This window comes from Lissotriton helveticus, chromosome 12, assembly GCF_964261635.1.
Source record: "Lissotriton helveticus chromosome 12, aLisHel1.1, whole genome shotgun sequence".
NCBI lineage: Eukaryota > Metazoa > Chordata > Amphibia > Caudata > Salamandridae > Lissotriton > Lissotriton helveticus.
The window spans coordinates 171,284,857-171,298,627 of NC_136073.1; the positions used below are offsets into that span (position 1 = coordinate 171,284,857).

General features: G+C 43.3%; 1 protein-coding gene across 2 annotated transcripts in view; it reads left to right on the forward strand.

Annotated features, from left to right (window-relative positions):
• The window catches only part of LOC144797839 (P2R1A-PPP2R2A-interacting phosphatase regulator 1-like), a 93,485-nt gene that overhangs the window by 61,320 nt on the left and 18,394 nt on the right, over positions 1–13,771 (forward strand). The window contains exons 7-8 of one of the 2 annotated variants that reach the window (XM_078668646.1): positions 10,952–11,007; positions 11,440–11,518. In XM_078668646.1, coding sequence (XP_078524772.1) covers positions 10,952–11,007; positions 11,440–11,518 — 135 coding nt within the window. The remainder of the gene's footprint in view (positions 1–10,951; positions 11,008–11,439; positions 11,519–13,771) is intronic. The other variant, XM_078668645.1, reaches the window with a different exon arrangement.

The following is a 13,771-nucleotide window of genomic DNA, read 5'->3' on the forward strand; positions in this document are numbered from 1 at the left end:
AATGCCTATACATGTACGATAATGCTGAGGCTTTACGGTAAGAAGGTATAAAAACAAAATCACCATTATTACAAACAACATAGTATACAAACATTTTGTGTTCGCACCAGGTTTCCCCTAGTCAGCTTAGTGGATTTCACAATATGCGCTGCAGTCCAGAGGTGAGATTTAACTTTCTATTCCATTGATGTATTTTTTTGCCCATATACTCTGGCTTTCCTGGAAAGGTAAATAGGCCAATGGGGGATTGGCCAGTTTGACCATGGTTTAAGGGTCAGAGCACATACACTAGAGACTGGTCAGCAGTGCCCCAGAGTGCCCCAAGTTAAACAAAAACAGCAATACCAGTGAGGAATAAATGGGAATGACCACAAGAAAGGGACACTTTCAGTTTCTCTTTGAACCAAGGTGTATGATGTCTGATTATTCTGTTACCCAAACATAAAAAATCAGAAGCCTTGGTGGATTCATGTAGGAGTAAAGGACGATTCCTTGATATGATAGTGAGCGGAGTAGATGTGATATTTACTCAAGCCACAATGGCATCTGCTGTGCTGACTACCTCACGTGTCCCATCCAATTGCTCTCTCACGTGTAGTAATTCACATTTTTGTAGAAGGCACAGATCACTTAGGTTCTGTGTTTCAATGCTCAGTACATAGCTCCTGTTAAGTCACACTGTACTCCAAACTCATGTAAGTGGTAGTCTACATTGTTGTGAAAGGAACATAGTTTGGAATCTGTGGCACGCTCTGTGCTAACTGCAGGACTGCAGCTTGAACTCCTATCAGCCTTGTGGTCAGAGTTGCATGTGACACGTATAGTGGCACCCATCCATAATGCTGCAGCCTGTTACTCTTACACATTCTTGAATACCAATCAGTGTCCTCCCAGCTCTCCGCCCATCACTGGTTATCAGTGAAAATTGGGATTCAATTTAAGTCGCTTTGTTTTTCCTTCCGGGCCTTCTCTGGATCTTTCCCACGATATCTCAGACATTTGATCCAGCAATCTTCCTACTAGAGCACCAAGCTCAACCAGCTCCCATTTGGGTTAGAAGAGCCAGATATGGGGATCAATTATTAAAGATCAGTTGGCTAATCTTTGGAATGCCCTTGCTTCTCAGACAACTGTTCAAAACCTGGCTTTTTTAATTTTAGTGATGGTTGGTCAACAACACTGGCAAACCCTGTTAGGGCAGCCATGCGCTTTTTAAATCCTAAACATAGTTTCTAATCGCCATGACTGCAGATGCTACTCCCTCGTCCCTTTTCATTGTCTCTGAAGAGAACAGAAACTCTATAAAGTAGTAATTGTGTGTCTTGGCACGTAGTTCCTTTGTAAGCTTGTGGAAATCCGAAGACTTGGTATAGGCCTTGAACGTTCTCTGGCATCTGAAACTATTTACAGTATCCTTCTCTAGGGTTCCATAAAAATGCACTGGGTAATTACTGGTTTCCGAAGGTTTCTACAGTGTGGCAGATGGTATGCTCAAAGCATCTAATGGGGTGTGGACTACCCATTGCCACATGTAGTTCGTCCTGTTTGTTCTTTCCCACAGCAGATATCGGTTTCCACAGACAAATTATTATCCTTCTTCATCAAACAAAGTAAAATGTTGTAACATTTAATAACAAGCATTGGCCTGGGTTAAATGTACTAATGAGCTGTTTCAAACCTGTTGTCACGGGAACCATGGTGGTCCATGACACCTTCTCATGGTGTTCGCAACTGGTTAGAAAATGTAATAATATTTTCAGATGAATAAAGTGTATATACATAAAGAAGCAAAATGTAAAACAGAACATTTTAAAACGTTTAATTATAAAGTAATTTAAAATTGGATGCTAAATATTAAGTTGATATCCTCAGATTAATTTGTTTGAGCAGTGCAAGTGCGATTGGTGACCTCAATTGAATACAAAAAAAGGTCCAACGTTCCCATTAAAATGTAGATGTTTTATATTTGTGAATTAAATAGAATATTTAACCATTTGATGAATGCTTGTTGCTGTATCTTTGTGTATTGTTTTATGGTTCAAATAATCCACATTGCTGAAGTCAGGGTCCCTGTATTCTAATAATGACTCGGTGGGGGGGAAGGTCTCCTGAGTCCTGCAATGATTAATTGGGGGTCCACTGAAGTCAAAAGGTTAAGAAGTACTGTATTAACGCATTTGTATTTGAGATGTGAAAACGTTTCAAGTCAATTTCTGAAAGAGGCTGCTCAAAGAAAGCCAGTGATTGAAAGGCGCAGACCCAAACCTGTGGCCTACATTGGGCTTGGACTCCTTGCCTCCCCGATCTGCTGTCGATTCTGAAACTTTGAACCTGATCAGATACAGGGGCTCGGTCACCCAGGGGCATCCACACTCATAAAATAGAGGAGCTTGGGCTGATGGTTCGTGAGGGCATTGGGCATTTTTTTGCTGCTCACTGATGATTTGTGGGATTGGCTGTATCATCCTGCCACCTCCCCGGTCTGTTTGTTAGCTGTATATGGCTTATTCTCATGTGAAAACGAGCCTCCGCACACATCTTAAAAATGTAGCAGAGTGAGTACTCTGGCTATCAGAATCCGACAATACAATACAAGTATACACTTTTTGGGAAACAATAAAAAGTTCAAAATTTGAATGTGTTCTTCTTTTATTCTTGGAGGATTGCCCACGTGTTTTGTCTGGGTGAGTAACCCTATGCTTCATCAGGGCTGTAAGGATAAGCAGTAAAAACAACAATGTCTAAGTCACATGAATATGGTAGTAATCACAAGTTACTGTCTATGGCGACAACTGTGGATCGGTGAGCACCCAAGGTGAGTAAAAACGTGACATAATTGTGAGAAAACAACATGTAGGTGTGAGATGATGCGTCACGGTGACTGGCACAACTCAGTGGTGATATACACAGGTGGGGAAATTGCAAAAAGGTAAATCCGCATTACCACCATAGGTAGAGACACAGACAAGTAATGCTAAGATTTTGAAGAAACTGGATTCAAAAAGACAGAAATTGGAATATACAAAGAGTCATGTGAGAACGGAGGGAGAGGGAGACAAAAGGAAAGTGTAGGAATGCCGGAGAGTTACGTGGTGAGTCAAAATAAAAGAACAAAGATGCAGTGAGTGCACAGTGTAGTGAACTGATAGGGGAACCGCTCTAGGACATTGCAATTGATCAGTGGCAGTGATCTACAGGTCTAAAAAGTAATGAACGGAGGTCCCGAAAAACAGGGTCCTACCTTTAGGCAAGTGATGGAGATCTGATATCTGAGGGAAACAAATTGTGAGGGAGATGCCAGGATCAGATGGAGAGGTGATGGAGACAATGGAATGGGTGGAAAGGAGCGGAGCTCACCTCACCTCTCTGCCGGTTGTACTTCCGTCCCAGCTACAACAGGAGGTTGAGTAGAGTCACGAACTCCGGATGAGGGCTCAGAAAAGTATGACAACGAAATCCACTATAAAAGTAAAAGCCAAATGTGAGGAAGAACTGTGGGGAGGTAACAGATTGAGTGGACAGAACAAGTAAGTATGTGTTCTCACCTTCCAAATGGTTATTTTAAGGCTCAAGTCAGTGGGATGATGTCAAATAAGTGGTGCGGGCACAAATATGGTCCACCACGAGAAATCCAAATTATTAGTCGAAACAGCCAGAGGACTGGCAAGGCTGTAACAAGAAGAGTAACAACTGTCATCCCATTGAAGTGGGAATACGTCAAAGAGATAAAGGGCAAATCTGACATGGTCCAGTAGGCCATATATCGTATATCAGGTTAGACGGAATCTCACCCGCTCCGCTCTTGTGCGTGGGGTTCTGAAGAGCAGATGAGCTGTACCGACACTACAAATGGCATTGACACAATGAATCCCACACGTATATTGGAGTGGGTAAGTAATCTTTAATAAAGATACTTAAAAGTGGTAGCGACAGCCCCAAAAGAGTTCAGTAGAAGGCACATCCAGGTTCGGATGTACGCGGTAGTAGTATGTACCTGAAAGCACAAAATCGTGCTGTGGCCAATGAGGGCCATACCATATCTGTCATATGCCCTAGAGGCGTCAAAATGAAGGGTACCAAGATGCCTGATACGAGAGAGTCAGGTGAGTTAGAGAGAGGTTGTATCAGATCTCGTATGGTATGATAAGCCCAGAGGGACCCAACGGCCCAAGAGAAATAGGGTTCAAAGAGGTAACGCTACTGTGCGGGCTAATTAAAAAGTACCCGAGGTCCTAAGTTGAGCGGTAATCAAAAAGAGTGAGCAATCTGAGCAATTAATTTTTGAATACTCAAGACAAAAACCAACAATGTAATAGGAGCGATTCGGAGAGGGGCTGCATAGCTTCCTGGAAACAAAACAGAAGAGAGAACGACACAAGAAACACAAACCTAACCAAACGAGTACGTTAATCCAACGAGGCCCATCACAGCGTCTGGGACCAGAACACGGTTCCCGGACGTGGGCGGGCAAAATATATTGTAGTCTGTAAAAAAGGAACTAGACCGCTAATCAAATGTAAGCGGAAGTGAGTGTGTTTACAATGGTGTAGGGACGGAGGATTCACCACGGGCCCGGAAAGAGAAAAGGGATGTAAAAGTCAACAGTAAGATGGGACTGCAAGGGGTCTTCAAAGCATTATCAGGTGTCAAGGTACATACAGTGCAGAATTGGAATGTAAGTCTTTCATTAGTATACTCCTATCAGTTTTATATGGTAATATTCACAGTACAACGCTTAAGTGCTAAGTGAATTAGCATACCTTGCATTAACAGTGTAAAATTATGATACAGACAAAACACTTTCTCAAAGTTTCCATGCACGACAAATACATTAATTCGCACAGGGAGATTATGACCAAGAAGCAGGTTGAGGGCACTGGTCAAGCGCATTGGAACAATGTGGGATAATCTCTACTGTTATGAAGCAGTAGAACACAAAGGTATATGCATCTATCCGCAGTACATCAAGAGGACAGAATCATGGTAGTCACAGGAATCAGTCTCGGTTACAGAGGAAGACACCCAAACTTAAGATAGTACATATTCAGCAGTATGACATCACATGACCATACATTATTCCCGCCAATTGTGACAAATACCGGGGTCAGAATATCATTGACACTGACATAAGGATCTAGAAATCAAATCCCCCAAGAAATATTGCATCTCATGATCAGTGTTTAGGCCGGGGTCCACTGCTTTTAAGCACATGATCCATGTTGCCTTAGTACGGCGCAAAAGTAATTCTCTGTTACCCGCTTGTGGTTTGGGTGGAACATGTTCTATCCCAAAGAACAAGAGTTGTTTGTATGTGCCTTGGGCCTTGCAGGTCATGGCATGAACTGCCATGGGGTACTTATCATTGCTCTGTTTCAGAGCCCTGGCGTGTTCGCTAATTCTTTCTTTTAGCATCCGGATGGTGCTTCCTACGTATTGTAAGTTGCATTTACAGATGATTATATATACAACATACTTGGTATTGCAGTTGATACGAGCCTTGATTTTGTATTCATATCCATCTGGTCCATGGAAATCTTGTGTGTCCTTAGCCCATCTGCATACGCCACAACAGCAGCCTTTGTGGAAGCCCTGTGTGTGTTGAGAGAGCCAGTTACCGGTTGTGTTAACGGGGGAACAGTAGGGCTCAGAACACATTTTAGTGTTTTGCCTCTTCTGTAGGTGATCTGAGGGGTTTGTGCAGTAAATTGTGTCAAACGTTGATCAGTGTACTCCAATGTTGTCTCTTGCTCTTCACTAGATTGAGTGTCCGATCATTGTAATTAGTGACCAGTCTGACAGGTTGATTGAGGCGTGGTGTATAGCTTTTATCTTTGAGGGTCTCATTCCTGGTCTCAGAATACAGCGTTCGGCTCTTGCTAAGGTGGCAGGATTATACCCTCTTTCTCTGAATCTGGTCTTCATAGTGTCAGGGCAGGAGAGGAATTCAGGTTCTTCGCTGCAAGTCCTCCTGGCTCCGGTAAATTCACCAAAAGGGATGGCTCTAATTTGGTATGAGGAGTGTGAGCTGTCCGCATGGAGAATAGCATTGCACGAGGTAGGTTTGCGGTAAATTTTGCTGTGCAAGGAGCCATTGCTGATATACAGTTAAATGTCCAGAAAGACAGTGTGTGGCTTGCTATGATGGTGTGTGAATTGCACCCCCAGTGTAATGGAATTCTTGTAGTTGTAGATCTCTTTTAGCTTTTCTTCTGTCCCAGACCAGAGGAGGACACAGTCATCTATGTAACGCCCCTTGTAGACTATGTATTGGTGAAGGTGTTGCCCCTCTGATCCCAAATCCATTTATGTTCGAAATATCCCATGAAGAGATTGGCAAAAGACAGGGAAAATTTTGACCCCATGGCCACCCTTTGTGTTTGCTTGTACCACTGTCCCTCAAATAGGAAATAGTTATTGTTCAGAATCGAATCGGTCATTGACATGAGCATCCTGGTGTGATGCCATTGAGCTGCTCGTCTTTTGCTGAGATGCCAATCCATTGCTTGCATGCCAAAATTCGGTTGAATATTGGTGTAAAGGGAGACAACATCTAGAGTGGCCAGAATAATGTCCTCCTGCCAAGTTAGATCTGCTAGGAGGCTGAGTATGTGTTTAGTATCCCTGATGTAGGAGGGACAATCGGTTTCAGAAACAAATCCACATATTCCGCTAATTGTTCAGTTGGCCCACCTATACACGAAACAATTGGTCTTCCTGGGGGAAAGGGGAGTTGTTTGTGCCCTTAGGGCAGGCTGTATAGAACAGGGAAAGTGGCTCTGTGTACCTTCAGGTACCAGGTGCTCTTCTTGACTGAGAAGCCCTTCAGAGTACCAGTTTCTAAGGTGTCCATTGATATTCAGGACGAGTGGCCATATGGGGTTTGTAGGCAGTGATGCATAGCAATTGGCGTCCGCCAGTTCTGTAAGGATCTCGCTGTTATAGTCCTCCCTGTTCATGACCACAATGTTGCCCCCTTTATCAGCCTCTCTAATTATTATCTCGTTGTTAGAGGACAGATGAGTCCGGGCCTGTTTTCCCCTCGCATTAAATTATCTGTGTGGTGGGCTCTGTGAGATCTCTTATTTTGTTCATATTTGTCAAGGTCTGCCAAAACCAACTTCTGGAAAAAGTCCATGGAGTTGCCCCCGGGTAGTATAGGTGTCCATTTGGACTTGGACTTAAGTCCACTAACTATTGAATAGTCAGTATCAACATTGAGATGATAGGAGTATACAAATGAAAGACTTAAATCCCAATTCTGCATTGTATGTACCTTGAAACCTGATAATGCTTTGAAGACCCATTGCTGTCCCATCTTACTGTTAACTTTTACATCCCTTTTCTCTTTCCGGGCTCGTGGTGAGTCCTCTGTCTCTACACCATTGTAAACATACTCTCTTCCGCTTACATTTGGTTAGCGGTCTAGTTCCTTTTTTATTGACTACTATATATCGCCCGCCCACGTCCGGGAACTGTCTTCCGGTCCCAGACGCTGTGATCGTCCTCGTTTGGCCAGTGTACTCGCTTGGTCAGGTTTGTGTTTCTTGTGGTGTTCTCTCTTATGTTATGTTTCCAGGAAGCTGTGAAGCCCCTCTCTGAATCGTTCCTAATACATTGTTGGTTTTTGTCTGAAGCATTCAAAAATTATTACTCGGATTGCTTACTCTTTTTGATTACAAATCAACTTGGGACCTCGGGTACTTTTTAATTAGTCTGCACGGTAGCGTTACCTCTTTGAACCCTATTTCTCTTGCGCTGTTGGGTCCCTCTGGGCTTATCATGCCATAGAAGATCTGATACAGCCTCCCCCTAACTCACCTGACTCTCGTATCAGGCATCTCGGGAACCTTCATTTTGACGCCTCCAGAGCTGATGATGAATATGGTTACTCCCTCATTGACTGCAGCACGATTTTGTGCTTTCAGGTACGTACTACTACCGCGCACATCCAAACCTGGATGTGCCTTCCACTGGACTCTTGTGGGGATGTTGCTACCACAGTTAAGTATCTTTATTACAGATTACTTACCCATTCCAATATACATGTGGGATTCATTGTGTAAATGCCATTTGTAGTGTTGGTATAGATTAGCTGCTCTTCAAAGCCCCACGCACAGGAGCGGGTGAGATTCCGGCTAACCTTATAGATGATTTATGGCCTACTGGACCATGTCGGATTTGCCCTTTATCTCTTTGACGTATTCCCACTTCAATGGGATGACAGTTGTTACTCTTCTTGTTACAGCCTTGCCAGTCCTCTGGCTGTTTCGACTAATAATTTGGATCTCTCGTGGTGCACCATATTTGTGCCCACACCACTTATTTGACATCCCAGTGACTTGAGCCTTAAGATAACCATTTGGAAGGTGAGAGGACATACTTACTTGTTCTGTCCACTCAGTCTGTTACCTCCCCACAGTTCTTCCTCACACTTGGCTTTTACTTTTATAGTAGATTTCGTTGTAACACTTTTCTGAACCCTCATCTGGAGTTCGTGACTCTACTCAACCGCCTGTTCCAGCTGGGACGGAAGTACAACCAGCAGAGAGGTGAGCTCCGCTCCTTTCCACCTATTTCATTGTCTCCATCACCCCTCCATCTGATCCTGTCATCTCCCTCACAATTTATTTCCCTCAGATATCAGATCTCCATCACTTGCCTCAAGGTAGGACCCTCTTTTTCGGAACCTCGTTCCTTACTTTTTAGACCTGTAGATCACTGTCACGTTTGTCAGAGTATGCTGCAGCTGATCAATTGCAATGTCCTAGTGCGGTTCCCCTATAAGTTCACTACACTGTGCACTCACTGCATCTTCTCTCTCTTAATTTGACCCACCACGTAACTCTCCGGCGCTCCTACACGTTCCTTTTGTCTCCCTCTCCCTCCGTTCTCACATGACTCTTTGTATATCCCAATTTCTGTCTTTTTGAATCCAGTTTCTCCAAATTCTTAGAATTACTTGTCTGTGTCTCTACCTATGGTGGTAATGCTGATTTACCTTTTTGCAATTCCCCCACCTGTGTATATCACCACTTAGTTGGGCCAGTCACCGCGACGCATCACCTCACACCTACATGTTGTTTACTCACAATGATGTCACTTTTTACCCACCTTTGGTGCTCACCCATCCACATTTGTCGTCATTGATAGTATTTTGTGTTTACTGCTATATTCATGTGACTTAGACATTGTTGTTTTTACTGCTTATCCTTACAGCCCTGATGAAGTCTAGGTTTATTCACCCAGACGAAACACGTGTTGGTTGGGCAATCTTCCAAGAATAAAAGAAGAATACATTCAAATTTTGAACTTTTTATTGTTTCTCAAAAAGTGTATACTTGTATTGTATTGTCGGATTCCGATAGACAGAGTACTCACTCTGCTACATTTTTAAGACGTGTATGCAGGCTCGTTTTCACATGTATAAGACCTCTGGTCTTTAAGGCAGGGTGTTCCGGGTTAACCCCTTCCTGTACACCCCGTCCTACTACATATGACAAAGTGACTGGTGTTTCACCCTGGGCTGCTGGTGCCATGTTTTGCCATCAACATTTCCTGGTCTTAGTTATATTACTTTGTGTTCTGTCTTTTTCCGGGAATCTTCCAATGTTTACTTCAACAGGATGACTTTGTTATGTGGAATATTTTCATATTGTTCAGCAATTCATCTTCAATGGCCGCCCATGGAAAAATTGTTACTACTCCTTTCTCTTCTAACCTCATGTGTTTTATTACCTCTCGGTGGAGGTATGGATATTGATGTAAGTGGCTCTGTTAATGCTTGTTATCTGTAGGGCAATTCTTAATTTGTATTCTGTGTGCTTACATTTGTGATTTATTGGTTGCTGATCTGTGTGGAATGCTAGCCTGTTTGTGTGCTTATGGCTCCATTGGTAGGATGTTTGTGGAGGGTATGGCTCCATTGGGCTTGTTTGCCTATTTGTTGGTGGGGGTTCCCTGTCCGACTCAGCCTCACAAATGATTTGTGTTTCCTGTTTGTTGCCTGTGTGAATACAATACATGTTATTCCCTGTGGGGGTGTAGTTGTGAATGTACGCCCTTGATGACCCTCTGGATGATCATTAGTAATTGGGCTGCATGATGGTGGTTTTGCGGGTTTATTTATTTATTTATTTTGAACGTTTTATAGAGCGTGATCAAATCCTCTCTATATTGCTTGTCCATAGATTTACCACTGATCATGCTTTATGATGTTGATATTTGTTTTATATTCACCATGGTTTGTTAGACTAGTGTTTTTCCGGGCGTTGTCAGACCTGTGTGCTTTGTTGTGTTCGGAGATAAATTTAGATCTTGGCTGTGCCAACCTACATCATTGCTCCTGATGAGGTTTTATTTATATTGATTAACCGGAGCCTGTAACCTGTGTCTTGAAGAAAAATTTATGTGGTTAGTACCTGCCTGCCTCCACTGTCAGTCAGTGTGCCTTCATGGAACTCAGCTGATGTTGAAGTGGCACCTCTAGCTCCATTCCAGCATCTTGGCATCAGTGGTCTGCAGAATTGTAGTTTCTGTCATTGAAGCTTTCTAAATATCTGCACCGCTGAGGCCTCATGAGAGGAATTCTGTGTGTGCAACATCTCAACTGAAGTTAGGTTTGTTTCGGACCAAATTCTTACTGATTTCCAAGTCCTGAGCTGTTGTGTCACTCTATTCTGGCTACAGCTCCAAATCCTGATGACATACATCTTGCTTATCTGTCACCCCGCCTAATTGTTTTTCACTCTGACTCACCATCTCTCTCCGGGCACTGTGACTGACTCCATGCACTTTAATGAGAGCTAGAATGTGCATCAATTTGAAGTGGTAGACCTGTGTTTTCCATAGACGATGATCAGTTGTTGGGGGGGCAGGGGGAGATATGTAGCGCAGTTCCCCCTTTTTCCAACTGTACATTGCTCATAGTCTGTGGTATTGTTTTCTGTCGTAGGACAATTGCCAGGCTTGGACTGCAGCCGTTTGCTCAGACTCCACTGAAGAGGAAAGGTGAGTGTGGATGGTCCACTTTTTGCTCTTCCTTTCACGCTCCTACACTACTTAATAGTTCTGATGATCTCCAGTATAACTTCCTGTTCAATTTCTGTCTTGCTCCCATTCGCTTCATTTAGCTCTTTCTTGCCTTTGCTTTCTACTAATGTCACTCTACTTTGTCCCTTATCCCTTTTCTTCTTCTGCCATAATTTCCATCTCTGATCAATTCTTGTGCTCAATTCTTGTGCTCACTTTTCTGCATTATTTATCTTCTTTCTCCATAATACCCTGTTATACTTTATTTCCTTGTTATGCTCTCCCTTCTCTCTCTAGTTTATTTCCTCCTTTAAACTAAAGGCACCATCATTCTCCTTCACTCTATTGACTCTCCTCCCATCACCTTGGATACAATTTTTCCTTAATTCGGTCTCCCTTTCTCCCTTTCAGGGTGTGTTGAAATGGATTCCCCTCCTAACAAGTTGTTTGTTGCAGGAGTCCATCTGCCTGGCCCAAATTCACAAGAGAGGTATGCAGACAGGGCTGAAATAAGGGGTCATGGTAATTTTTTTCCCCCACAGATTCCTTACCTTATAAATATCCTCTGGCAGCAGACTGGACCCGGAAATGTTTCCCCCAAGGAATAGCTGTCCAATGTTGTCAGGTGCCACTGTGTGGCTGAAGCTGTCTATGCCCACCTAGAATGCAGTCATATCGGGACATGTAAGGTGCCGATTAGCGGCACGTCCTTTTCCTGCAGCTCATCGACACAGGCCCATAGCTCTTTTCAGTGAATCACTGACAAAGTTTTTCCACTTTGACAGTAGCTAGGTCAATTGTCTCTTTGGAAAATAAAAACCCTTTTGTAGAAGATGCCAAAACCAAATGTCCCCATCAGTCAGTCAATCAATCACCTGCGAGGGTCTCAAGGCACTGGAATTGTTAACTGCTTTGTGGTGATCCTCATTGGACCAGCATGATATTTCCATATGGTGTCTTGGATCCAAACACAAATCCTAGGCCTCTTGACCTTTGTTCCTTGATGCACCTGAAAGAAATCTGGGAGAGGAAGGCCAAGTAATTTTTCAAAGCCTGCAAGAACATGCTAAAGCAGTCCATCTCAAATTTAGGTAAGTCAACTGATGGGGAACAATCTCCTAAGACATCTAACCCTAAAACACACTAAAAACTCCATGGGAATGAAAAGTCATCGTCCTCCTTTGGAAAACTGGCCTAGTCCTGGGACCATTAGTAAACTTTATACCTAACCTGAATGCTGGTCTCTTTCTTTAATTTGGAGCTAATTCCAATATTAAAAAGAATAAGTAAGAATTCCCTATTCGTTCGTCCAAATTTGCTGAGGTCAAGGTATTGACAGAAGGCCGTGCTGGAGTTCTTCAGGATGATCCTGTGACCGCTGGGCTACTTCCCATAGGTGGTCCTTCTACTGCAGGTTTAGTGACTCTCTGGGTCCGATCCTATTTACCACCCAGTTCTGCATCTCTAGGGGCTCCAGCCTTGGTGCTGCTTCTAAGGAATATTATGCCTTTCAGGTTGCCAATCCCTGCATATTTTATGCTGTCCTCAATGCCATTTCCAACTCTACTCACGGAGTCAGTTTAATTTTCCCATCTGCCCTCCGCAGAGACTGAGTGGCCAGGGCAAAAGACTTCAAATGTTTTGACAATGTACCTTTGGCTGAGCACTTCCCAAGGTCCCAGAGATTTGCTGTATGGCAGTTCTTTTCATGTCCGATTCTGATGCCCTGACCATGCCTGACAAAGATTACAACCGCACAGAGGATGATCACTCGAACGCTGACAACATCTTCCCAACGTACATTTGGTACCTGCCCTTTATCTTGAATTTATTAAAACGTCTGATGTCCAGATCAGTGGCTTTTAACCAGTGCTCAGGGATTCACTAGGAGTCCACAAATCTTACGCCGGGGGGAAAGGGTTTTGGGTGGGGGGGAGTCTGCAACTGCTTGAAAAATTATATAATATTAACATGTTAATAAAGTGTATGTAAATGTAGAAGCAAAATTGAACATTTTAAAATGTTCGGTAAATGTGAAGGAATTTGAAATTGGAGACTAATCCTTGGATTGATTTGTGAAAGCAGTGTAAGTTCAAGCAGAATATTATATGGGTGATGGGTGGCATCAGTTGAATTTAAAAAAGCTCCAACCTTCGTATTAAAAATAACATTTAGATTTTGTCCCCCGATATTTGTTTGTTGTAGGAAAGTGCCCTTTTTTTACTCTGTAACAACCACTTTTTTCCTGGTCTTCAATGCAATTTTGACAGAAGTGCGCTGGGTTCCTGCTAGCCAGGTCCCCAGGGCCAGATATTTCCTTAAAATTGTACAATTGATCCCCCAGTTGGGAATACCTTAAGCGCCCCCTGTGAGTTCCCAGTAAATGGTACACCTGATACCTAGGGCAGGGAGGCTAAAGAGGGCCCCTAAGGGCTGCAGCATGTATTGAGCCAACCTAAGGTACCCCTCCGCACACTTGTGCACACTGCCATTGCAGGCTGCGTGACATGGTGTAGAGAAAAGTGAGGACTCGACATGGCACAGCTCCTGTGTGCAATGCTTGCAGACACTGCATACAGCGTAGATAAGTCACCCCTACAGCAGGCATTACTGCCCTAAGGCAGGGTGCACAATACTACATGTGTGGACATATCTGCATGATCAGATATGACCCTGTGGCATCTAAGTCGATTTTTAGATATTAAAAGTGAACAGGGAAGCCATTTTAAATACATGTGCTGGA